The 26,352-nt window shown below is 38.9% G+C and overlaps 2 protein-coding genes, 1 long non-coding RNA gene and 2 other non-coding genes across 6 annotated transcripts in view; 2 read left to right on the forward strand and 3 right to left on the reverse strand.

The window, feature by feature from the left end:
- Myo5b (myosin VB) overlaps window positions 1-5,199 on the forward strand; it is a 359,763-nt gene extending 354,564 nt beyond the window's left edge. For both annotated transcript variants that reach the window (XM_063231700.1, XM_063231701.1), the window contains one exon: window positions 4,846-5,199. In XM_063231700.1, the coding sequence (XP_063087770.1) occupies window positions 4,846-4,998 (153 nt within the window). In that variant the 3' untranslated portion in view covers window positions 4,999-5,199. The remainder of the gene's footprint in view (window positions 1-4,845) is intronic.
- Window positions 1,889-19,682, reverse strand: LOC134471781 (uncharacterized). The gene is made up of 2 exons (XR_010041433.1): window positions 19,224-19,682; window positions 1,889-5,780 (listed from the first exon to the last, which is right to left on the reverse strand). It is a non-coding gene; the product is annotated as an uncharacterized LOC134471781 (long non-coding RNA).
- Window positions 19,250-19,332, reverse strand: LOC111758093 (small Cajal body-specific RNA 18). The gene has a single exon (XR_002792327.1). It is a non-coding gene; the product is annotated as a small Cajal body-specific RNA 18 (non-coding RNA).
- Window positions 19,416-19,556, reverse strand: LOC111758109 (small Cajal body-specific RNA 17). The gene has a single exon (XR_002792342.1). It is a non-coding gene; the product is annotated as a small Cajal body-specific RNA 17 (non-coding RNA).
- A 326-nt stretch (window positions 19,683-20,008) lies between the features above and the next one.
- Window positions 20,009-26,352, forward strand: part of Acaa2 (acetyl-CoA acyltransferase 2) — a 38,160-nt gene continuing 31,816 nt past the window's right edge. Inside the window, exon 1 of the mRNA XM_003474157.5 lies at window positions 20,009-20,188. Within this exon, the coding sequence (XP_003474205.1) occupies window positions 20,173-20,188 (16 nt within the window). The 5' untranslated portion in view covers window positions 20,009-20,172. The remainder of the gene's footprint in view (window positions 20,189-26,352) is intronic.

Below are 26,352 nucleotides of genomic sequence, written 5' to 3' on the forward strand. Positions count from 1 at the left end.
TTTTATTGCCAACATGCTACTTACCTAAGGCACAAAGGGAATTTAAAAAGCCAAAATATCAACCATGCCTAAAAATGAAATAAGAAATGTTCTTTAAGAACACAGTTTGAACTATTAAATCTTTTTTAACACTTACGATTCTTGCCCTTAGGAATATGCTTGGGAGAAAACACATTAGACTAATGAGTAAGTCTGCCTTAAAATGAAAATTTTTACTTAAAGATCAGCTTACTCAACCTAAGCACCAGGTAATTTGAGCTGGGTGCCCAGCCTTTGTGTGTCACAGTGGCTAATGGCATCAAATGATAACTCAGAGTATATGTAGTAAATGACAGTTACACAACGGGAACGCCTTGTGAGATATGGTACTTTAACAGGTGAGGTAATGCCAACATGAAACAGATAAGAGTTGGGAGAAAGGGAACCAAAAGAGAGGCTGATCAAAGACGTCGAAGAATCTTAAGGAAACAGGTTTTATATATGAAGTTTAGAAATACTTGGGATTTTATTGAGAACTCCTTGCTGTGCATCAGTGTAGAGATTCACAGATTTAGAAAGGATCCATGACTCTAAAAAGAGCTGTGGTGAAGAATATATGACTTCAACCTTTGTGTGTAGGTAAAGAATAGAGGGCAAGGCTGAAGGAATGGGTGCCAAGTCAGACTGAAGATGGATTGTTCTCTTAAGGACAAAATGGAAATGCAGTGTCAAGATGCGTCCCACTGAGAAATGGGCAGTCACCATGCAAGCATCTCATGGGACACAGGAAGGTGCTGACCGAAAGGACTCACTTAGGAAATAAATACAGCCAGAGCTGAAAGGGGAGGACAAGTTGGGTAATGGAAGAACAGCCTCTGATACCTGATCCTGAGCACAGAACTGATGTTTATGGAAGGTTGATAAATAACCAAGCTTGCAGAAATGTAAACTTAGAAAGTCTAACTCTTGGTGAATGTCTGAGACACATCGAAGGGAGAACCAAACTGATTATAAACTGCTAAGAACACAACTTACAAGAGAGTCCATTTCAAAGAGTACATGCCTGGGGGCTGGGGATTTAGCTCAGCGGCATAAGCGCCTGCCTTGCAAGCAGGCAGTGGTGAGTTCGATCCCCGGTACTGATAAAGAAAAAGACAAAAAAAAAAAAAAAAAAAGAGTACATGCCAAGTCAGATTTTAGGTTTAACGAAGGACAAAGGAAAAATGTCATAGAGGGTTAAGGGTGAGATATTCTCTGAAAATATGCACAGTTAGATCCTAAATCTTCTTTAGATACCAATGTCAGTGTCTGGCAATTGTTTTTTGGGTTTTGGGTTTGTTTTTTTTCCTAGCTATAGCTTGTTTTGTTTTCCTCATACAAGGTTCAGAGGAGATGGTGAATAATCGATCCCACACGCCTACACCTTAATACATGTGCCAGAAATTCCCTTGTTAAAGCTGATCAGTACTGAAGTACATACTTACCTTTAAATATGTAGAAATGAATTTATCAAAACATCACGTGGGACAGTACTTCATAAATATGTACAATTTTTGTGTACCAGCTAAAATTGAGATTTTTTTTTTTTTTTTAGTAATAGGGATTGAATCCAGGGCCTTTATACTGAGCCACATCCCCAGCCCTTTTTATTTTATATTTTGAAACAGAGTCCTTCTGAGCTGCCAGGTAGAACTCAAGCTTGTGATCTTCCTGCTTCAGTGTCCTTCAGTGCTGCGATTACAGTTGTGCACCACTGTACGCAGCGTCTCATCCTGTTTTACTGAAGTCCAAATCTTTTACAATTTTTTTCAAGCCCTTTCAATGGTGGAGCTTAGAGATGTGTCTATTACAGAGAAGTGTCTTGGTTACTTTTCTTTTATTACTGGTGCAAAATACTCGACACCCAAAATGAAGGAACAAAAAGTTTATTTAGCTTAGTTTGTGGAGGTTTCAGTCCATAATTTGGTTCCACGGTAGACAGGTGGCATGGCTCCAGGGCAACACTTGGCAGTAACCATCAAAAGCAGCCAGAGCAAAAGGCGGGAAGAGCAAGCCTCTTTTCCCCCCTTATATTGTATACAGACCACGCCAACCCCCTGCAGAGCGGGGGTGTAGCACAGGACATGGATATTTACAAAGAAAGGATCCTGGCTGCCTGCCGAGTCTGTTAAACTTCTAAACTTCTCAAGGTACAAAATGTATCAACCATAACAAGAAGTGAAAGGAGTTTAAGGACTGTCAGAATGATCTTTTCCAGTGTCTCCCACTTTACATATTCAGTACACTTCCATATGTTGTATGCAACATTCACAGTAACAAACATAGCAAAGCTCAGAGTGGATTGAGTGTGAGCAATCACCAATCCCAGAGTGATTTTTCCATGAGGCCACTCTTTTGGTAGCCTGAATTAGTGAGGTGTATCGATTATTCTTCCCTAAACATTCTTATGTCTTCTAAATTTTGCTCATTTTAAATTCCTTCCTAAAACTATTAAAGTTACCTTAAAATTTAACCCATCTTAAGAGCTTGAATTTGAGAATTTTGTGACCCTTTTCTGGGAACATAAGGACAACTTCGCCTTCATTATCCAGATATTTTAAGAAGACCTGGATGGTTTGAGGTTCTGCAGTACTATAAAACAACCTCATAAAACTACTTTCAAACTGATTTCCTTCCATAAGTCTGTTTCCCAGCACTTTTCAAATGCTACCATGTATTTACCAACGATGGTCTGAGTGTAACAGCTGACTCCTAGAGGAGGTGAGCACATTAATATCTCTTGGGATTCTCATCTCTAAGGTGGAGAAATGATGAAACCGCTAACAAGTTATAGCCTATGATAGTTGATCTCTGTTAACTTGACTGAATTAAGAATGACCCAGAGAGGTGGCTGGATTGTGAGAATGCTTTTAATCAATTGGTAAGTTCTTAGCTAAATGGGCTATTTAGGAGGTGGACCTAGTCGGAAGAAGTAATTATTGAAGGTGTACCTTTCAAGGATAGGACTTCTTGGGCTCTCTCAGGCCTCTTCTCTGCTTCCTGGATGCTATGAGGTGAGCCGCTTTCCTCTGCCATGGTATATCTACTTTACTACTGGCCTAAAACAATAGATCTAGCCAGCCACTAACTGAAACTTCTGAAACTGTGAGCCACAACAAACCTTTTCTGATTTTGTCACATTGAGAGGAAGTTGACTAATCAAAAGAACTGGTATCAGAAAAGTAGGGTTATTGGTGTGACTCTGTGTGCCCATAAGGTTCAGAATCCTTTGGAACTCGTTTGTAGAAAGTGTTTGGAAGGGCTTGGAGAAGCAATTACTGGAATGCTGTAAGCAGAGCTTAATGACCAATTCTCCTTGGAACTCAGACAACCAGAATGGTGACAGGAATGTAGACAGTAAAGACTATGTTCATGAGGTATCGGTCCAATTCTATTTGGAATTGGACTAGTGGGCACACATTTTACATTTTGGGAAAGAATTTGTCTGCTTTTTGTTCATGCCATAAAACTTGGGTGAACTGAGTTTAAAAGTGACAGACAAGTGATCTGGGGTAGGTGGGATCTCAAGGCAAAAGATTTTTTTAAAACTTTCATTGGGCCAGAAAAACATATTTAAAATTGGAAGGTGTGGTTGTTAAGAAAAGTAGAATCATCACATAGAAGCCAAATACTCTGCACCAGGACAAGAAGAAAGAGGCCTTGAGGGTGTCTCAGAAATCAGCAAGACCCCACCCATCACAGGTTCAAGGATATAAAAGTATAAGCCTTTTACTTGAGAAGAGTCCCTGGGCCCTTTGCACAGACAGGGAATGCTTAAGGGATGTTTTCTTCAGGATGATTTCACTGTGCTCAGCCATCCAGCCACTCAGAAAGCACGGCAGCCACCACCAAGGCAGCCTTGCTGCTGCTTGAACTGATGCCAGACCTTAATGGCCTCTACAGGATACTTTTAGCAAGCATGCAAAATGCAAGAGCTGTGCATGCAAAATGCAAGAGCTGTGGGGTCAGGGAGGCTTCCACTGAGACTTCCAAGGAGAGCTTGGGAAACCAGGCAATATTTCACAGGTTTAGAACCCCTGCAGGCAGCAGTGTTTAACAGGGTTAGAATCCCTGCTGAAAAGCCAGTGCACAAATCTGTGAAACTGAAGCTGCATCAAAGACCCCAGGGACTTGAAGAAGCCAGGAATGTGGAACATCTGCTGAGGGAAGTCACAGGAATGAGCAGAGCCAGGCCAACAGAGCGACCATGTGAGCTGTAACTATCAAGACTGTAGGGGCAGAGCCACCTGAACTCCTTAATGCTCACATCCTGCTATCAACAGACACCAGCTGACTAATACCTCATCTTGAAAATGTTGTTACTATTGGAAGCAAAGTAGTATGTTGTAGTATGTTGTCCCAAAGAGAAAATCTTATCTCATTCTAGAATGGGATGATTTGTGTGTTCACAAAATTGAGGTATATTATTTTATTCTCTGTTATATGTGAACAGTTCAATGACTTTTTAAAAAGTACAATTTCTACCTGCATGATTCACACACATTAACTGTCAATGTTGTCTGCTTCTGAAACATATGACCTGTTCCACTTCACTACTGTGCTTCACCACATGGCCTACACCTGTCATTTTTTACTTTCTTCCTTATTGTAGAATAAAAATGTAAATAATGCTAGAACTGGAAAAAATAATTATCTGATCTCCAAGCCTAAACCAGGGTTTCTCTCACCAGTAACTACCATGGAGATAGGATCCCCATGTTTTCCTGGTCTTGAAGGTCCTCTTTGATTATCTTAGAGATCTTTCTATCCTGTATGCCAACTCACTTTTGTGTACTAAATATTTATCTGTGGTACTCTTTCCTATAGGCACAACTACAAGACCGGAATGACCCTCAGCAACTGCTGTTAGACTTCAAACACATGTTTCCTGTTTTGTTTCCATTTAATCCATCTTCTCTGACTATGGACTCAATCCACATTCCAGCATGTCTAAACCTAGAATTCCTCAATGAAGTCTGAAGATGCACCTTTCCAGCATCAGCTCAATTTCCAATGAGCACAACAAGGAAATACATGCAGTTGTGTGAATCTGAGGACCTGTTAAATCTGGTAAAAGTGGATCAAATCAGAGATGGAGAGAGTGCTGGACTAATCAAAATAAAACACATCTCTGTCAATTTTTGTATCTATTCTCAGAATAAAAACACTTGAAATATGGAAGATTATTTTTTAAGGTTTGATTTCAATCTAAACAAATATACATCATAATCTACAGCCACCAAGTAGTCTCTGTTGGCCACATAAAAGGTGCCAGTTCTATAAAATGGAAGCTGCCTAATTTTGATCTTTACATATAACTGGAGAAATGTCCAAATTAACATAATATCAAAATAATGTGATATCAATTGCCCTGGTAGGATTTGTAACAAACAATGGTACTAATAACCATGATAATGGTAGATACTGATATTTTTCTCAGATTGACAAATGGTAAGCATAAATGAGCTCCTGAAAATGTTTTAAGAAAATCCATGTTGAGGCCTTCTGAGAAGCTTCTCAAAGCTGTATGTTAATGACTGGTGAATCAGACATCATTGCACAGCTGACCTCCAGACCAAACATTGTCAGTATTGACTTCTGAAGCAAATTCAAAGCAAAGTCCACAATTGCTCAAGTCCTGTGTAGTCCTAGATTTATGAAAGATTTATGCTAAAAATGCTGTCCCAGTTATCAGACGTAAGGAAGATGGAAAAATACTGTTTTAGGAGGTAGTCCATTCACTTCACAAGTCCAGAAAAACTCTGCAAAAAAAAAAAAAAATATATATATATACATATATATATGCTAAATATGAAAAGAGAATTATTTAAAGATGTAAAGACTAAACAAGTCAGAGTGAAAGCTGTTCATCTCTTTATGTATTTCTTTTTTTTTTTTAATTTTATTTAAGGAGAAAAGAAAAAAAAAAGCAGGGAAAGGGTACAAGTTATACAGATTTACAGAAAAAAAATGAACAGTAGGAAATCACTAGTTAATGGATTACATATTGTCATCTTAGAAATAATTGTTCAAGTCACAAAATTAAAGCTTGTAGAGTGGACATTCCATCAATGATACTGCAAACAGTTCTGTTCAGTGATCCAATAAAACTCTGTGATATCATTTTCTATCTTATACACTTAAATATACATGCAGTTATATAGTTTAGAGCACTTTCTTTTCCTCTCTTTTGTACCATGACTATTACACATTTTGGGTTTCATTGCTCCCACGGTTCTTATTACTTTTTTGGAAGAGAGTAAAACCAAATGTGACATAACAGAACAGAATCGGTCAAGTCAAAAGGGTGGACATAATAGATAATGTAAAAACATAATACAGGTGATCAACAATGGTTACCATAATGTCTCCCGCTATCTCTAATAGAATTGCCTATATCATTAGTTATAATACAATTGAACAAAACAGTAAAGAATAAAACCGACAAAACCAAAACATTGGAGACATTGTAGGTCTTCAAAAGTAGCTAAAAGTCAACAAGAATGGGCGTCATAATGAATCTCATTATCTTCACAGCTGATGCCTAAACTTTCGAACCTGATACTATCCAGCAAAACAGAATAGGGGAACATCAGTTAAAAACCAGATGGTGAGAGTAATACAGGGCTTTAAATCAAGGTAATGAAAAGTCAAAATGGGTTACTATAATATATCCTGCTATTTTTTTCCTTTAATTAAAAGGATAAAGATAAAAAAGTAAATAATGGAGTGGAGATTGAGATAAAAGAGGGCATAACAACGAAACAGCGCAGATCAAAACATAACCATTTAAGCAGAATAGTGTTTCACCACCAGATAATCCTAACCTAAAAGTAGTTACCATATTGTTTCTTTCTTTGAAATCCTTGAGTACAAATTCGTATACTGTAGCATTAAGTATATCAAAACAATGTAAAACCATTCAAGAGAATGACAGCATTACAGAGTATTTAGAATCAACTAACAGAAAATGAACAATGGTTTCTGTATAATCTCCTTGTCTTTAAAAGGTTTTTGCTTATACTATCGTACATAATAAAATCCAATAAGATACAGGCTATTTAGACCATTGGAGACAGAAGGACAAAAGCTAGATGAGACTTCAAGACAAGATGATACTAAATCAGTATTACCTATTAAGATGTCACTTTCTCCAAAATAGCTGTTCCTATCATCCAATCTTCTCTGCCTCATTTCTGTTAAGCTCTTTTTCTGTCAGTAGCTGTCAGTTTGTCTTCTTCATTTTGTTCTCTGCTCCATTTGTTGTGGCCTCCCCGCCACTATTTCTGGGTTCTTTGTATTTTTCTTTTTTTAGAATATCCTGCAATACTTTCTGTAGAGTTGAATTGGTGGTTGCAAATTCCCCCAGTTCCTCTTTATCCTGGAAGCACCTTGTTTTTCCATCAATTTCCAGGGACAGTTGTGCAGGATATCTCAATCTTGGCTGGAGATTATTATCTTTCAATGCTTGAATTATTTCCCCCCACGCTCTTCGTGATTTGATGGTTTGTGCAGAGAAATCTGCTGTAATTCTGATGGGTGTTCCCTTGTAAGTGGTCTGTTTCTTGTCTCTTACAGCTTTTAATATTCTGTTCTTGTATTGAATTTCTGGAATTTTTATTATTATATGCCTGGGTGTTGCTCTGTTTGGGTTGTAGGTAGCTGGGGTCCTGTATGCCTCATACATCTGAGTATCTTTACCTTTTGCTAAATTAGGAAAATTCTCCTGGATTATTTCTGTGAGTAGCTTTTGTAGTTCACTTGTTTGCATCCCTACTTCTTCTTTTATGTTCTTAATCCTTAAGTTATGGATCCTCTTATCATCTTCTTGTCTTTGTATTATTGCTGTTTGTTTCTTTGTTATTTTTAAGAAGTTTTTCATTTCATTCTCCCATATTACAAGTCTGCCCTCCAGTTCAGATAGTCTGTCCTTAGTTTCTTTCAAGCTGTTATGCCAGTCTTCGATAGACTTCTTAGTATCTTGGTAGTCCCTTTGAACCTGCTTCACGTATTCTATGCTTTCTCTGTTTTCTCCATCAAACAATTCTCCCCTTTTTTTCTGTTCTTCCATTCCACCACCTGTTTTTTCTTGGGTGGTGCTTAGCATTTCTCTAACTATTCTGCATACTTCTAGCTTCAGGTCGTTGATAACTTCATTCCTGAATTGGTCTATGAGGCTCTCTATATGGTGCCTTATGTGTATTGGTGCGGTGTCTGCTATTGCCTGTTTCTCAGAATTGGGGGCCGAGGAGCCTTTCTTGTTGCTGCCTCTTCCCATGCTGCCTCTTCTTCTCTGTTCCTTATATATGCAAGCTTATATAAGAGGCCCAGCTTCTCTCCCAGTCAGCCACAGCCTGATCGAATTGCGCCAGTTAGGTGTTCCCGCTCACCGCTGCGCACCAGGGAGTTACGGACCAGGCAGCCTATGCGTCTCCCCTCCCGGCCACCGTCAGGCTCTGGGATCTGGGTTGGCACAGTCTACCAGGTCCGCCGGCAGCGTCACGCAGGCCAGGCACTTTTCACCAATCCCGCCCGAGAGGGGGATGTGTGGCTGGAGTCGCCACCGCGCCCTGCTCCCGCAGGACTGCTCGGGCCCAGAAAGTCCTCTGCTGGAGTCAAACTGTGGTAGAGTGTCAGTTTCTCTCACTCACCTCACCATAAGTCAGTGCACGCCTCCCTGCCGTTCGCAGATTGCCGTTCTCAGAGCTTCTGCACGTCTCTCCCCTTGCTGAGCCGCTGTAGAGGCAGCCAGCCGCTGCGCGGCAGGAAACCCAAATCGCGGCTTACAATGGCGCGGTTCCAGCCTCCACACCGAGTCTTTTCTGTTCCTGTTTTAGCACCAGGACTGCATTCCAAGTTGGCTTCTCTCAGCCCAGTTCGTTCCTGAGTCAGTAGAGCATATCTCCACCTGCTTATGTCTCCTTAGTCCGCACCATTCCTGGCTTCTGAGCCGAGTCTTTCAGAGAGCCGCCGGTAGTTGCTGTTATCTGTCCGCCATGTTCTCCCGAAAGCGAAAGCTGTTCATCTCTTAATGCCACTAGCTCCCCCATTGAGTATTGTTATGCTCATTAAATAATGTGCTACTAGTTCTAGACCCCCAAGACACATAAGGAACTAAACAGGCCGTGGTTTGAGAATCTATTTGCTTTTTTAAAAAGTCTTTAAAAAATAATTTGTGATCATTAATTTATCCAAAGATCTGTATGTTTTGTTTTGTTGAGGGTTTTTGTTTTTGGAGGGTTGTTTTGTTTGGAACTTTTTGTTTTGAGAGAATAAAATGGCATAGGACAATTTCCCCTTATGTGTCTCTACTGTAAAATAGATTTTAAAAAGACAATTCACTAATAGGCTTAGATGTTTACTGGCTGATCTTAGATTTTTTTAAAGGGTTTTTTAGACTGTTTAAAAGCAGTCATTCAATAGAAAATCCTACATATTTTTCCACCTAATTTTTACTATCTTTCCTATATTTAATAACACCATACCGTTCCTATAACAGGAATGGATGGTTTGCAAATCAGTCAAGAACAGCCTCCATATTACATCAAGAAGATAAGATTTCTTCATATATCAGAAGTAAACTAACCCCACCACGGCTGCGGCAACCTAGAAAGCCAACCAACCTGGAAAGCTCCCAGAGACCCGGGCCTGAACAGTAATGCCCTGTCCCCGTACAGTTCAATGTCCTGGGTCATTCTCCCTCCTGCTGGAGCCAGAAGGCCCAGGTCCTACTGACAGTCATGTCCAAATTGTCATCAGATCATCTCCTCCATGTCCACATTAAATATCTTGGCTTCTCTTGAGGGTCTCAGAGCACAGTTAGTTACACAATCACTAACATCTGTGACACACGCTTTTCATCGTACACACTGACTTTGTTCGGAAAGCCAGTTGAAATCAACTGAGTTTGTGGCTACCTCTTCCTGTTAAAAATTGTTTATGAAGTATAATTTTTGATGCACTTTAGTCTAAAACTGGGTCTCATGCAGACTGTCCTTAATCTTCAAGATAACCAAAAATGCCTCGTTACTGGAGTGATAAGCAGTTTTGACAAACAGAAACTCCACAAACACAATGGCTTACAGTCCTTTAATACTGTCTTAGATCATCATTCCCTCCATCTCTTTGGGTTGCTACTCTGCTGTCATGGTCTGTCACTAGATGCCAAAGGCAAATAGAGTAAATGGTGTTGGCAGAGGGCATGAGAGTAGGCTTGTACTTAGCTTAAGAAATGGCAGGTTTAGATTTCTTCAAGGTATTTCACTGGAACTGTAATTTGTAGATGAGTAACAAAAAAAATATAGGAATTGGTCACATATTGCTTAGATCTGCTCTATTTAACATGGAGGCTGAAGTATTTTTAGGAAACTTTAACCTTTTGTTAGCATTTTTATTCTCTGTCATGTATGGTCAATTTAACCCAAACACTTGCCAATTTTATGAAATCTGTAGCAACTTAATAACATAAAGGTTCAAATTCTGCACTAGATGCTAATATTTAAAAATCTAGTTTGATACCTTTCTCACTCTGTGCCTTTAGCTGTTCCTGAGATAACTGATTTATCAATTGTTTCTCTGAAATAAGTTGCTGTCAGCAGAATTTCAATGTTCAGTGTAATATGGTAGATTTCACAGGCATTTTAAAGATTATTTAAGGATCAAATATTTATAGATCAATTTGTCTTTAGTATTATATGGGACCTGTTTTCCTATAGTACACATGAATTAGTTATCACTGAAGCTGAGAGTGCATGGATTCTCCCTGTGCTGTGGGAGAGGCAGTTAGAGTGGGGGCACCTGTGGTGTACCTGGGACACAGGTAAAGCTTAAAGGTAGACTGACCCTCCCTGTCTCTTCCCCTGGAGCATGTCAAGAGGAGTTGCTTTCCTTGACTTTTCCCAATATAAATTTCAAGACTTTTGTATAAAAAAAGGAACTTAGAAATTTAGGGAAAAGTGCTACCATTTACTCATCAAATATTTATTTAGAACCTTAATAAATACCAAATAAATTCCTTTGCACAAATTAAATTTTCAAACACTTGGCCTAACCCTGAGGCAGCAAGAGCATCCTCAATTGAAGCACTTAATGACTACATGACTAAATAGTTACTAAAATGTGACAGCATGGGGCATGACTCGCTCATTTCTCACAGAATATTTGTAGTCAGTCTCTAAAAATTTGCTGCATGAGTCAACCAAAATTTAACTTTGGTATACATTGGTGCCATAATTAGAGGATTTAGGGAATTACAGGTTGATGCCACTGGCATAGGATGGGTTATTTTTTTTTAAAGGCATTGGATACTAAGGATAGTTTTTCCTAAAGACTTCTAGTTCTAATAAAGGGAATCAATCAAATGAAATTAAGTCACTTACTAAAGGAACATAACAGAGTAATCCAGATTTGTATATATTTTGCCATCAACTGATGTTTAAATGAAGGGACTGCCTCTAAAGGAGTTCACAACATATTCAGGGGTAAATGTACCATTATAGACTAAATACTGCTGGTACAAATATTTTTCCATTTTGGACAAATGTGTAAACTACAGACACCTTTGTTTATAGAAGAATGCTTGTATGTCACTATAATATTCACCTGTGGATAAGTATGTGTGGAAATAAATACTTTTAAATAAAGTGGTGTGCCAAATCTAAAAACTGTAAACTGCAGCTACACACTGACTACAAAGAAGTTTTTATTGTAATATATCTTTCCAGTACAATAATGGTTACATTCATCCTGGAGGTGCTCTGAGAGATTTCATTCTGAGGCCATATTCAAACATGCATCATGATTGATTAAATTAGGACAGTATTCAGAAACTGGTTTGACACTGGAGCTAGGCCTGAGTGATATTAGAAACTGGCTGAGGGCTTCCCACCCATGATGGTCTGAAAGCTGGGATTGGGTAGAACTTTATAAGATTTATTGAGCAATTACTTTGCAGCTATGGAATTCAAAGCAGTTTGAGTACAGAAAAGACTAGCAGATCACTGAAACAAAATACACATCCCAAAAGCAGATATATAACATAGCATGGAAAGGATGGCATTAAAAGTCAGTGGGGAAATGTTCCCAAGAGCTATGTGGAGGAACTTAGAAAAACTGACGAACAGTAACAAAAAAATGGAGGAAAAAAACCATGTACACGGAGATTTCGTGCCTCCAACAGGATGTCAGTAGTCCCTGTAGATTAAACTCAAGGTCTCAATGCCAGTTTTTGTGCAAACTGACAAGTTCATTCTAAAATATATGTGTAAAAAGTCCACAGAAGAGGACAACCCTCATTGAAAACATGGGAGTTTTTCCCTAGCAGGTATTGTGACGTCATGAAACTTTAATAACTAAAAGCTGATCAAAATACATGGTGCACATTCAGATTTTAAACATTACAGGAAAAGAGACACTGCCATTAGTCCCCCTGAAAATTTCCCCCTCATTTCAATTATATCTGTCATCCTTGCCACTTTCTAAAGCAGCTCTGGAAGTCCTCTTTCGTGTCTTTATGATGTGTGATCAAAAATACAGTGTGTGCTGTTGTCAAGTGTCATCCAACAGAAAGGCAGCCTCACAAAAATGGTGTGTCCTCATCCAATTCATTACATCTGGTATCGTGTGACTTCCGGCTCTTACCCAAAGTGAAAACGACTGTGAACGGTAAATATTTTGAGTTGATTCAGGAAATAAGGCAGCCACAACCTCATAACTGAAGCCAAAAAGATTTTAGGGTCTGCTTCAAAAAGTAGCAAGAATGACAGGTTAAGTGCAAGGGGAGTATTTTGTGGGGGAATTAATGGTGATGTGCAACTTAATATAATCCATTTTCAAAACTGTAAATATCCGCTATGCTTTTTAGTCACACCTTTGTAAGATGTGTGGGATTAGCACAGAGGAAAACTGGCCAATGGAAGAAAACTGCCCAGAAACTAAACATCTTTATGGAAACATGAGGATACTGTTTCTTAACTAGAAGCATCATCAGAATCACCTAGGATCTTTATAAAGGCCTATAACCAGCCTCACCCTAATTTGTCAGATCTCCACAGATGGTCCTCCTAAACACTCTTCATTAGGAACCACTACTGAAATACAGTACTTACCATGGCTCAGCAGTAAAGCATGTGCTTGGCACATGTGAGGCCCAGCTTCCATCTCCCGCTCATACTCATGTCTAGGTCTGTCTTTAACGACATCAGGAAAACCATCAGAAGTGCAAAATTTCAAACAAGCCAGACTTACCTAATAAAGCTGAGAAAAGCAGTTAAACATCCAGAAACTCATACAACCCTGGAGCTAGGCCTGAAGGTGTTAGAAGTGGCCCTGGTACGCCCTACTAGGCCATACTGTTCTCCTTCTACACATACATAACCTTACAAGCACAAGCATCAGACAAAGTTGCTCTAACTGAAAGGGAAAAGACCACTGTGTAAATTTGGCACAGCTGAAAACAAAATTGCTATGTAAACCATGGGATACTATAGTCAACTTTTTCAGCTCCTGTGAGGGATTATTTTCCTTCACCAGGTGTCACTTTAATTTAGCTCCAACCTGCTCTCTTTCTAGATAAGTATATAGTGGAGTGTTACATAATATGTTCCAGTCAGCACACCAACTACACGTACAATGGTCGCCCTGTAGGATTGTACTGCTGAGGGATGTTGTGACCAGTAAGTATACCCTGTAATAGTCCCACAACAATGCAGATGCATTTCTCAGTCATTGACTGCATAAAGAGATGTCTCCTTACAGATGCCCCTGCTTTCTGACAGCACCCAAGTTAGAATGAACTCCTGCTTCTTTGGACCTCTGCAAACCACATCCTAACACCATCTTATGAGATGCCCCAGTCCCCCAAATTATGCCTGTACTATGCATTTTCCAGTGCAGGGCAGGTGTTTGTTACAAGGACAATGAACAAGCCAATTTCTTCAACTGTAGGTATGTTTACAGAGATGTTTGGCTGAAGATGATACACCGTTGTCATTCTCCACCAACATTAGTATTCTACAGAGTAAATTTAGACCCAAAGAGTACTGGACTTGAGCTTAAAGTTATATAACTAAATGAAACTCTAACTAAGGCTCCTTAAGAGTTTAGACACTGCAAATAATTTTCAAACATGAAGAGAAACAAATAGCTTTAAGTTCAGCTCAGTTCAATGTCTGAAGTCTAATGGAACCCATCAAGACTTAGGGTAAAACCAGGGAATTCAGCAAATGAGTGTCTATGTTACTTTTTGTCTACATTTTCTTTGCTTTACCTTGTTTGGCAACTAGAGCTTTCTAACGAGTAGATATTTGTTGTAAGGACAAAACTATAATCAAGCTAATAATTGCTTTTCAACAAACAAAAATTGAAATTCTCACAAAGCCATTAGAGTATCAGTGAACACATACATTACTTTTGTCACTCTTTCAGATTCATATGCTCATTTAAAAAAAATTGTCCCAGTCCCATTAACTTCACCAGCTTTTCATACTATTTCTTACTGAGACTTCTAAAGCCACTGTTGCTTCAACTGCTATCAATTATGAGTGTTACAGGAGGGCAGGGAAAACTGTGTAAGCATAGAAAAATTACCCAGAAATAGTGAGAGATGAAATGGGTTGAGGCAGGTAGTGCTGAAATTCTGATCAAATGTTAACACTAGGATTTACATATTTGACAATATGTTTGCTAATTTCCAATCTTGTGCTAACACTCCTTCCCTCCAAAAATGTACAGAAAGAAACGCTGCATTTCTAAAAATAGTGGAAGCTAAATGTCTTAGAATAACTTAACTTTGTATCTCATGAGAGTTTCCATGTCTATGGCAAAAACTTGCAATTAATTTTCATAGATATACTAAGCATCAAACAATGTACACTTGCCTAGTTACGTAAACACATAAAACATTGTGTTTCCAGTAAGTGCATAGCTTAAAGGATTTTTTTTTCCCTAGCTTTCATTCTGAAGAAGTTAAACCTACAGACGTGGCAAAAATAAAATGATAGCCATATATTCGTTTAGATGCCCCAATTGGTAGTATTTCACATTTGTTTTTTCTTTCTCTGCCCACTTATTTATTTTTCTGAGGCATTTATGAGGTGCAGACATCATAACTCTTTACCCCTAAGTATATTACATCCTAAGAACAAACCACAGACTTCTGCATAACTACAGAATTATAATCAAGAAAATTAATGTCAGTATTACTATCCCACATAATGTTTAAGTTTCTCCAAGTATCCCAATATTATCCTTGATTTTTCTGAATCCAAGTTTCAATGAATATGCCATATTACATTTAATTGTTACAACTCTACTCTTTAAACATACAATTCCCATCTTCTTTTGGTTTGCACATTTTCTAAAAGCTTGTGAGTCATTTTGAAGAATGTCCCTCAATTTGTTTACCTTATCCTTTTGGAGCAAATCCTACATAAGTGAGATTTGTTCTCAGTGCAAGGGTGCCCATGAGTTTGGCCTATTATTGGTGAGATTAAATGTGATCATTTACTTAATACCCACAAAAGTTCTCCATTGTAAATTACTCTTCTGATACCAAGACTATGTAAACATCCTTACATGTAACATGTCAACTTTTCACTCAATACATTTAGGACTCACACATTTGCTGATGATGATTTGTAGAATGAAGGGGAAATAATACCTTTTCTTAAATATGTGGTGGGCAAAGAGCAAATTGAATAGAAAAATGCACAAGAGTGTATGTGTGTGTGTGTGTATAAATATATATTTAGTTTTTTACTTTTTCATAAAATAAAAAACAGTAAAAAGTTTAAAATTTGTGAAGCTCATCGAACTTAAGATTTATACATCTGGTCGTATGGAAATTTTCTATAAAAGAACTATAAATAAATATTCCACTCAAATGTTAATTAGGTAAGGTATCATCTTATTTTTAAAAAATGATTTGATCGACTTCCGGGCCAATAGATAGCAGTAGCTTCAGAGGCTCTCTGAGAAACCGCACTTAAAATCCAGGAATGGTGCTGGGTGAGAAGTCCTAAGCAAGGGAGATATACTTTGCCGACCCAGGAACGAACTAAACTAAGAGAAACTAACTGGAAACGCAATCCCAGTGATATAACAGGAACAGATAAGGTCTCAGCACAGAAGCTGGGGCCCGCGCCACTGGAAGCCGCGATTTGAATTTCCTACAGCTGCTGCTGTGTCCCAATTGGCACGGCAAGGAGAGAGGCGCAAATGCTCTGAAAATGGGAAGTAGTGAATGGAGTTGAGAGTGGGACTGGCCGGGAGCCCTGCATCAACCTGCGGTGACCCTTCCATAGAGTAGGAGGCTTCAGCAAAGGACATACAGGGACCGGGCAGACTAGCCGGAACAGGGCCCTGCAGTGACTTCAGTCACATACTCCCCTCTCAAGCAGGATTGGTGGGGAGTGCTTGGTTTGGATGACGCCACTGACTAAGATCCAATAAGCTAGCCCAAACCAGTTCCCAGCACCTGGAGGTGCACCCTAGCGGTGAAGCCTTCAATAGGTTGACTTGGAGGGGCGGGCCCAGCATAGGCTGCCCAGGTCTGTGTCTCCCTAGTACACTGCAGTGGGCGGGAACACCTAGCCGGCGCAATTCAAACAAACTGTAACCGACAAAGGAAGAAACTGGACCTCCTATATATGCTTGTATGGCAGGAACCAAAAATATGGGAAGAGGGAGCAACAAGAAAGGGTCCTTAGCCCTCAATCCTGAGAAACATGCAATATCAGACATGGCACCAATAGACATAAAGCGATATCTCCAGAGCCTCATAGACGAGTTCAGGAATGAAGTTATTAATGACCTGAAGCAAGATATAAGTAGAATAGTTAGAGAAATGCTAAGCACCGCCCAAGAAAAAACAGATGGTGGAATGGAAGAACAGAAAAAAAGGGGAGAATTGTTTGATGGAGAAAATAGAGAAAACATAGAATATGTGAAGCAGGTTCAAAGAGATTACCAGAAAACTAAAAACTCTATCGAAAACTGGCATGACAGCTTGAAAGAAACTAAGGATAGATTATCTGAACTGGAGGGCAGATTTGTAATATGGGAGCATGAAATGAAAAACTTCTTAAAAATAACAAAAAAACAAACAGCAACAATACAAAGGCTAGAAGATGATAAGAGGATCTATAACTTAAGAACATAAAAGAAGTAGGGACACAAACAAAAGCTATTCACAGAAATAATCCAAGAGAATTTCCCTAATTTAGCAAATGATAAAGATACTCAGATGTATGAGGCATACAGGACCCCCAGCCAACTACAGAGCTACACCCAGGCATACAATAATCAAAATACCAGAAATCCAATATAAGAACAGAATATTAAAAGCCATCAGAGATGAGAAACAGATCACTTACAAGGGAATACCCATCAGAATTACAGCAGACTTCTCAGCACAAACCATCAAATCATGAAGAACGTGGGGGGAAATAATTCAAGCTTTAAAAGATAATAACCTCCAGCCAAGATTGGTATATCTTGCATGACTGTCCCTAGAAATTGATGGAAAAACAAGGTGTTTCCAGGATAAAGAGGAACTAGGGGAATTTGCAACCACCAATTCAACTCTACAGAGAATACTGCAGGATATTTTAAAAAAGGAAAATACCAAGATTCCAGAAATAGTGGCTGAGAGGCCACAATGAATGGAGCAGAAAGCAAAATGAAGAAGACAAACTGACAACAAACGACAGAAAAAGAGCTCAACAGAAATGAGGCAGAAAAGATCGGAAGGTAGGAACAGCTATTTTGGAGAAAACAAGACATCATAATAGCTAGTGCTGATTTAGTATCATCTTGAAGTCCCATCAAACTTGTATTCTTCTGCCTCCATCCGTCATACAAAGTATCTTATTGGATTTTATCATATATAATATAAGCAAAAACTTTTATAGACAAGATTATACAGAAACCATTGTTCATTTTCTGTTAATTGGTTCTAAATACCCTGTAATAATGTCATTTCTTGAATGGTTTTATAGTGTCTTGATATGTTTGGTGCTACAGTATACGAAGTTATACTCAAAGGTTTCAAGGAAATAGACACTGTGGTAACTATTTTTATGTCAGGATATCTTGTGGTGAAACACTATTTTGCTTAAATGGTTATGTTTTGATCTGTGCTGTTCTGTTGTATGCCCTCTTTTATCTCAATCCCCTTTTTTAAAAAATTATTTACTTTTTTCTTATATTTTTAATTAAGGGAAAAATAAATAAAAAATAGCAGGATATATTATAGTAACCTATTTTGATTCCCTATTAACTTGATTTGAAACCCTGTATTGCTCTCATCATCTTGCTTTGACTGATTTTCCCCTATTCTGCTTTGCTTGATAGTACCAAGTTTGAAAGTATAGGCAACAACTGTGAAGACAGTAAGATTCATTAAGACGCCCATTTTGGTTGACTATTATCTTCTTTTAAAGTCCTGTAATGTCGCCAATGCTTTGGTTTTATTCTTTACTGTTTAGTTCAATTTTATTGTAACTGCCAATCCTTCTTAAAATAGCAAGAGGCAGTATGGTAACCTTTGTTAATCACCTTGTATTTTGTTTTTACATTATCTATTATGTCCATCCTTTTGATTTGACTGACTGTTCTGATATGTCGCATTTGGTTTTACTCTCTTCAAAAAAATAAGAACTGTGGGAATGATAAAACCCAAAATGTGTAACTGTCATTGTACAAAAGAAAAGAAAGTGCTCTAAAGGTTATAACTGCATATATGTTTAAGTGTATAAGATAGATAACCATATTACTGAGTTTTGTTGGATCATTAAACAAAACTGCACTCTCACTGTTTGAAAGTCCACTTTATATGCTTTAATTTTGTAACTTTAACAACTATTTCTAAGATGAAAATATGTAATCTATTAACTAGTGATTTATTATTTTTTAAATTTTGTATTACTTTTTGTTTTTTTTTCTCCTTAAAAAAAAATGATTTGTTCGAAGAACAGAGGATCTGATGTGAAACAGGAAATGTAGAGTGTTTACTGAACAACCCCTTCCTTTCCTCTACATATTTGAAAGTTTTCACCATACTTTTTTTTCTAAAGTCAACATTACAAGAGTGGCATCAGAGGGTTTGCAAAGCTAGCAATTGCCACCCACGACCTATTCTCACATTGTCAAGCAAGCCCCAGGCAAGCAGGCTGTCCAAGCTTGGCTCCCAGGTGCTCTCCCCTCACCTCTGCCCAGTCTGCTTGCGGCTTGCCGGCCTCAGTCTGCTGTTACAGCACACTCCATCACCTGGTTCCCAGAACTCAGATTGCGCAGTGGTCTAGTCATCATTGGCCAGGGCTCACCGTTACGGAGGAAGTCACCCTCGACTTCTTCCTAGCCTAGCCTCACCTGCTTGGCCTTCACCTCTAATTCTCCCGCACCAGGTCCCTGGGCTCCACTTTGCCAGGCACATTTCATAATCCTCTCAGGCTCCAGGCATGCAGCGCTGCCCACAACGGGGCCTGATCATATAAGGAAAATACTGCAGGCTCACTGGGAGCTGCTCAGGGAACCTGGAGAACGCAGTCCTTCTACACTCGCTGTTCCCCGCTTTCCTACCGCCCACGCCGCCCCAGCCACCTACATACCCGCCGGGTCCCCGCTAAACCTCCGACCTAGGCCCAACAGTTTGCGCAGCCGCGGGATGTCGCAGCCAATCCCGAAGCACCGACTCCCGCCCCGCCCACTTGACTTCCGGCCCACCCCCAGCGCGCGGGCGCCCGCCTACTCCACCCAGGCATTTGTCATCTTTTCTCCTAGTTTATGCAATATCCAAGGGCTAAGGGCGAGGAGGGAGAGGATAGGGTGTTTTGCAAGACAAGGTAAAGATGTATCGGGTGTTGTCAAAGTAATTTTCTAGATTTGGAAGCAGCTGCAAAGTCTGAAACACAATGATGAACGTTTCCACTGGCCCTGCTCCCCAGAAATAATGGCAACCTTGGTTCCCAGGGGATGGCGAAAAGAGCGCAGCGATCCCAGAGCGGGCCCGGGGCGGGGCCGGGGGAGGAGCTTGCGGGAAGTAGGTGAAAAGTCAGGGGCGTGGCCTCGCCGGGAGCCTGCGCTGAGCCAGGCTTTCTCCAAACTTCTGTACATTGCCAAAACGAGTGGTCTTCTCTGCGGGTCCAGGTTGCCACCATGGCCCTGCTCCGAGGTGAGCGCGGCACCCTTCTTGCCCCTCTGGTCTGATCCTAGCCCTAGTCAATCCTCTGCTTTCGGGCTCAGTGGACAGGGGTCGTGGGAAAAGTTCAGTGTTTTTTTGGTCCTGGGGGAGATTTGAGATTGTTTGCAGTAAGGAGCATGCTTGAAAGTGCCAGCGACAACGATTTCGGTGTAATTTTCTGTGGACTGAATGGAGATCAAGGATAGCTTGTTGTGACCTTGGAGGTCGCTCTTCGAGTAATAGTGACCCACGAGTTCGAACTTAACTATCTATCAGGGCGTCCCCCAAAGCACGAGAAGCGTGGGGCACAGTAGGTGTTCGGAGTAGCCTGGCTACCTCTCAGCGCTGAGTGGGAGGGAGGAGGTTAGGGATTGGGGAGATGGCGTGCTGGGGCTTCTGCGGGAAAGGCCTGTTTGAGTAGTACCTGCCTTCCTCCCTTTTGTTACTTTCGTTTGAGCGACTAAGCGCAGTGCAGGCACTTCTACAATTATTCACTTGTCTTTAAATTATATAAACTTCGTTTTCATAAGTCATCAAAGACAATGGAAGAATATTCAGCTAGGATACATATCAAGGCCCTGAGACAGGAAAAGACTTCACAGGGTCTAAGAACTGACGTTTTGATGGTCCAAGGACCAGTGGTTTCTGTAAAGAAGGTGAAGTTTTCTTGTAAATCCAGTGGAAGGCAAAACTAGGATTTAAAGCAGGGCAATGACACCGTCTGGTTTCTACTGTGTCTCGTTTCCTGCAGGGTCTAGGACAATAAAAAAGCCTTTTAAGGATCTATCACTGAGGTCCAAGGCAACAGCAAATGGTGGTGTTGACTGTGGGGTTGATGGAGTGGGTGAAAGGGGGTGGGGAGGGGTGGTTTGACAGATTTGGAGGTGCAGTTGGTAGAACAAGGTCATGAATTGGATGTAGTGGGTTAAAGAGAAGGAAATATAAAGAATGAGTAAAGGTGTCTGGCTTGAACTAGTTCTTGATGCTACTTAGGAGGAAAACTAGGGGAGGTATAGTTGGAAGAGGAGATTCAGAATTAAGTTTTCTGCCATGTTTTTGATGCCTGTGAAGCACCAAAGTGAAGGGTATCAGGTAAGGCATTGGTTAGGGGGCTTTGGAAGTCAGAGCAGCAAAATATGGCATGTGAACAAATCAAATGCTAAGTATTCTGCCACCAAATACAGTATGTCCAGTTTCCTACAATATGGATTTCACTTACCAGTGTCCTCAATTCAGAACTTAATTGCGTTTACTTAATAAAGGAGCATGTTGATTTTTTAAAAAATGTGTTCAGGAAACCCAGTTTGTTTAGAAGCTGCCTTTATAATGAAGTATCTTTTCAAAAATTTTTTTTACTGTCTCACTTACTTTAATATTTTACCAATAGTTGTTAACTTTTTCCAGACTGCTTTGAACATTTTGTGAAAACAATGAACAAGTAAGGGGAAAAATAGACACATGGACCTATATTAAAAGAAGTAGGAAGGTTATATATTTGTGACCCAGTTTACTTATAATGTTTGAGGTGATGGTCATATTTTTCCCTGATTTCCCTACTTTACAGTTAAGGACAGTAATGTCCAGAAACGTAAAGTGGGTTGTCTGTAATATCACAGGTAGGTAGTGGTATGACTAGAACTCAAGCCTTTGAGCTTCAAAAAGTGATTGTTGTATACTAATTAGAATGCACTAAGGATAAGGCAGGTTTCTCTCAAGTTTCTTACAAAGTGTTTATAGGGTTGATAGCTTTGAAATCTGTGCCACTTACATTGTTTTCTTCTGATCTACTTTGTTCTGTTTTGTTATGTTTAGTTTTACCCTCTTTAAAATAAAGAATAAAAAAATAAGAAAGCAGGGCACAGGACTGATGACTGTTAAAGAAAAGGACGCATTTGAATGGGACCATATTTAACTTTGGTAAGAATTGTCATTAGCTGATCAGATTTCAGACAAGAGCCAATACCCTAGATTTTTCTTAGCACTAATCCACTGCTTCATGGAAGATTTTCACCTATCCAATACATTATTAAATTTACTATTCCTTAGATTTATTGGGAAGGTTCTTTCAACACCCCCCCCCCCGCCCCAGGCAAGCAGCAGAGGCTGCTAAATTATTGTACTCCTGAAACAGAAAAGGAGCAGCAGCAATTTTCCTTAATGTGTCATAGTTTGCTGCATTTGCTCCCTGCATATGAGTAAATATTTAACTTGGCAGTGCTGTTACAGTACTGACAGTGTGCCAGGCGTGGTGGTACACATTTGTAAAATCCCAGCACTCGGGAGGCTGCCGTAGAAGGATTGTTGGGAGTTTGAGGCCAGCCTGGGCTATAAAGTGAGCTCAGGGCCAGCCTGAAGCGCTGAACCAGTCTCAGAAAGAAAAAGAAACAAATGCTGAAATGTGAGATATGAGGGCAAAGTTCTTGTTTTTCTCCGATTACTGCTTTTCCTCTGCTGTCTAATCAATACACCTTGTCAGGCCTGTACTTGGAGTTTGACTTTCTGAGTTAATGTCTCTTCACTGTCATAAGTTTTGGAAATCTTTAGCATCTGAATTTTTAGAATCTTTTAAACAAAGTTTCTGTAAACAAGATTTTAGTTTGGTGTTAACAAATGTTAACATCTTAGATCTTTTAATAGCCATCATAAACTCGGTATCAGATAAAATAAATGAAATAAATGGCTTTATGAAATAACCAGAAAAAACTTCATATTGTCTTTATCTTTATATATGCATATCCCAAAGTATTTTTTCTTTTTTTTTAATTTTATTTAAGAGGAAAAAGAGAAAAACACAAAACATACAAAGCGGTATAAGGGTACACGTAATACAGAACTACAAAAAAAAAATAACAGTAAGAAATCACCTGTTAATAGATTACATATTATCATCTTGAAAATAGTTGTTCAAATCACAGTATCAAAGAATACAAAGTGGGCATTCAAACAGGGAGACTGCAAACAGCTGTGTTCAATGATCCAAAAACATTGATATAGTCAGCTATTTAACACCCCTAAACACACTTGCTGTTATATCCGTTAGAGCTCTTTTTTTTTTCCCCCTCTCTTTTTTACAACAAAATTTACACATTTTGGATTTTATTACTCCTTAGTTCTTATTACTTTTTGGGGGGGGAGAGAATACAGTCAAATATGGCATAACAAAGCTGTCAGTCAAAACCAAGGATAGACATAGCACATGGTGTAGAACAGAGGCCCAAAGTATTTTTTCACATACACTTAATAGCATTATTTTCCATTCTGAATGATTGTATTAATTCAGTTAAGGCTGACAGCTTCAAGGTAAAAAGCAGTGATATGAGTAAAGGGAACGTAATTATTTTTGTTATTTTCCATTATGCACTTTTGTATATATATTTCATCATAAGCATTACTAGGTCTGCCTCTCACAAATATTTTCTTGGATTATGAAATATGGGGGAGAAATTAATGAACTTTATAGAGAAAAATGAAATTATGAATGATAGGTTTTTCTTGGTTCAGTACAGAAACAAAGACAGGAAAAAAGTAAAAGGCCTTTACTGCAGGCATGGGCAGGCTGCGGAACAGTGTAAGATTCCTCTGAGGCAAAGAAGGGTGGGCTTTTATAAGTTTGATAGGGGGTGGAGTTTGAGGGGGTGGGTGGAATGACGTATTGACAGCTGATTGGAGGAATGCTGACGGGCACCAAAAACAAGAAGCTCAATTTCAGGCTTGGAAAAAGACACGGAAAGTTAGTATTGAAGGGGCACACTGTCACTCTAAGGAGCAGTGCCACATTGGGCAGGTACCATGCTGAGTTTCATAAGGGCCCAACACATCAGTGAAGTGTGATGGAAATGTACAATGAGTGTTTAAATTTTTTAAAAGTTTATTACAGTAAAAGATATATTGACATTAATCCCCCTCAGGATATTCTGCCCTCACTTCAAACACACTGAAAAGATGACATACTGCATGCATAGCAATGATTCACATATTCACATGAGCATGCAATATGTCTTTTTTTTTTTTCAGGGTGCATTTAAGATTTTTATCATCTTTGGATTTTAGAAATTTCACAATGATGTGCCAAGGTATAGGAGCATGGTTATTCTATTTGCATTGTGGAAGCTTGCATCCACAAATTTTTACCTCTTACCAAATTTATAGAATTTTCATTTATTATTTCTTCAAATTATTTTTTATTCCTACTCTCCTATGATATCGTAAGTGCTCCGCCTATTTTTTTCCTAAATTTCTCTTTTTTTCAGACATACTACAGAAAGAACCAAGGCACACAAACACTCTTCCACTGAGCAGCATCCATGGCTTTTGTGTGTGTGTGTGTGTGTGTGATACCATGTTGCTGATTTGCGCAGGTGGGCCTGGATCTTGTGATTCTCCTGCCTCAGCTCCCTCAGTGCTGGAATTATGGGTGCATGCCACAATTCCTGGTTTCCCTTTTTAATTAAGAAACTGTTAGGGGGCTAATTTTAGGTTTATAGAAAAATTGAACAGAAAGCACAAGGCATTATCTGATGTACTCTCAAATCACCCTCATTTCCCATATTATGAATATCTGGCACTCATATGGTAGCTTTGTTACAATTAGTGAGCTGATATTTATATATCGTTGTTAACTGAAGTCCATAGTTTATATCAGAACTCACTCTGTTTTCAGTTCTATGGAATTTGACATATATATAAATAATATGGATCATCATTACAGCATCTTGGAAGGTAATTATATTGTCACCTAAACTTCACCAATTCACTTCTACTTCTGAACCTGTGGGAAGCACTGATCTTTTTATTGTCTCCATAACTTTGCCTTTTCCAGACATATAGTAAGAATCATACAATAGACAGCTTTTCAGATTGACTTCCTTCATTTAGGAATACACATTTAAGATTCCTTTTTTATGACTAGATAGCTCATTTTTTATTACTGAATAATATTCCATTCACTACACCCAGTTTTTTATCCATTCACCTATCAAAGAACATCTTAGTAGCTCCAAGTTTTGGCAGTTAAGAATAAACATTCTTGTATGGATTTTAGGTTATTTGGTTAAATGCAAAGGAACAAAATTGGTGAGTCGTATGGTTAGAATGTGTTCAGTTTTATGAGAAACTGCCTGTCTTCCAGAGGGGTTGTACTGTACTGCTTTGCCTCCCCATCAGCAATGAGTTCCTTTTGTTCCACCTCCACACCAACATTTGATAGTCAGTCTTTGAGATTTTAGTCATTGAAATAATTGTGTAGATGTAGCTCATTATTATAAGTTGCAATTCTCTAATGTGATATGACATGCATCTTTTATATGGTTACGTGCTGTCTGTGTAACTTCTTTGATAAGGTATCTGTTCAGATCTGTAGCCCACTTTTACAATTGATTTTTTTTCTTCGTTTTTCTTATTGTTGAGCTTTAAGAGCTTTTTAAAAATATTTTGGATACAAGTCCTTTGCCAGATAAGTGTTTTACAGATATTTCTTGCAGACTATGATTTGTCTTTTCATGCTCTTAACAATGTCTTTTGAAGAGCAGAAGTTTTAATTTGAATAAAGTGTCACCAAGTTTTTGTTTCGTGGATCATGCTTGTGGTGTTATATCTAAAAAATCATCAAACATGTAGATTGACTTTTCCTGTTTATCTTCTGTAAGTTTATATTTTGTATTTAAGTATATGACCCATTATTAATGTTTGTGAGAAGTGCCCAATCTATGTCTAGATTAATGTTTTTAAATGTAGATGTTGCCAGGTATAGTAGCTCACACCTATAATCCCAGCATTCAGGAGGCTGAGGCAATAGAATTGCCATGAGTTCGAGGCTAACCTGGGCTACATAAGTGAGTTCAAGATCAGCCTGCACTACATCGTGAGACCCTGTCTCAACAAAACAAAACAAAACAAAACCACCCAAATGTAAATATCTAGTTTTTCCAGCACCATTGATTGGACTGTCATTTCTTCAGTAGTTGCCTATATTTCTTTGTCAAAATATGTAGTTCTGCCTATGCTTTATTTTGTTTTCAGTCTGTGTTCTTCTTCAGATTGAATATTCTGTTTATCAGTGTTAAAAGTCCTTGAACCTTTCTCTTTAATTTTCATTCTGTTAAATTTACCCAGTGATTTTTTTTAAAGTTTTATAACTCGTTTTTTTGTTTGTTTGT

The sequence above is a fragment of the Cavia porcellus genome, unplaced genomic scaffold (assembly GCF_034190915.1).
Source record: "Cavia porcellus strain 051 isolate PalLab524CR breed Dunkin Hartley unplaced genomic scaffold, mCavPor4.1 scaffold_20, whole genome shotgun sequence".
NCBI classification, from domain to species: domain Eukaryota; kingdom Metazoa; phylum Chordata; class Mammalia; order Rodentia; family Caviidae; genus Cavia; species Cavia porcellus.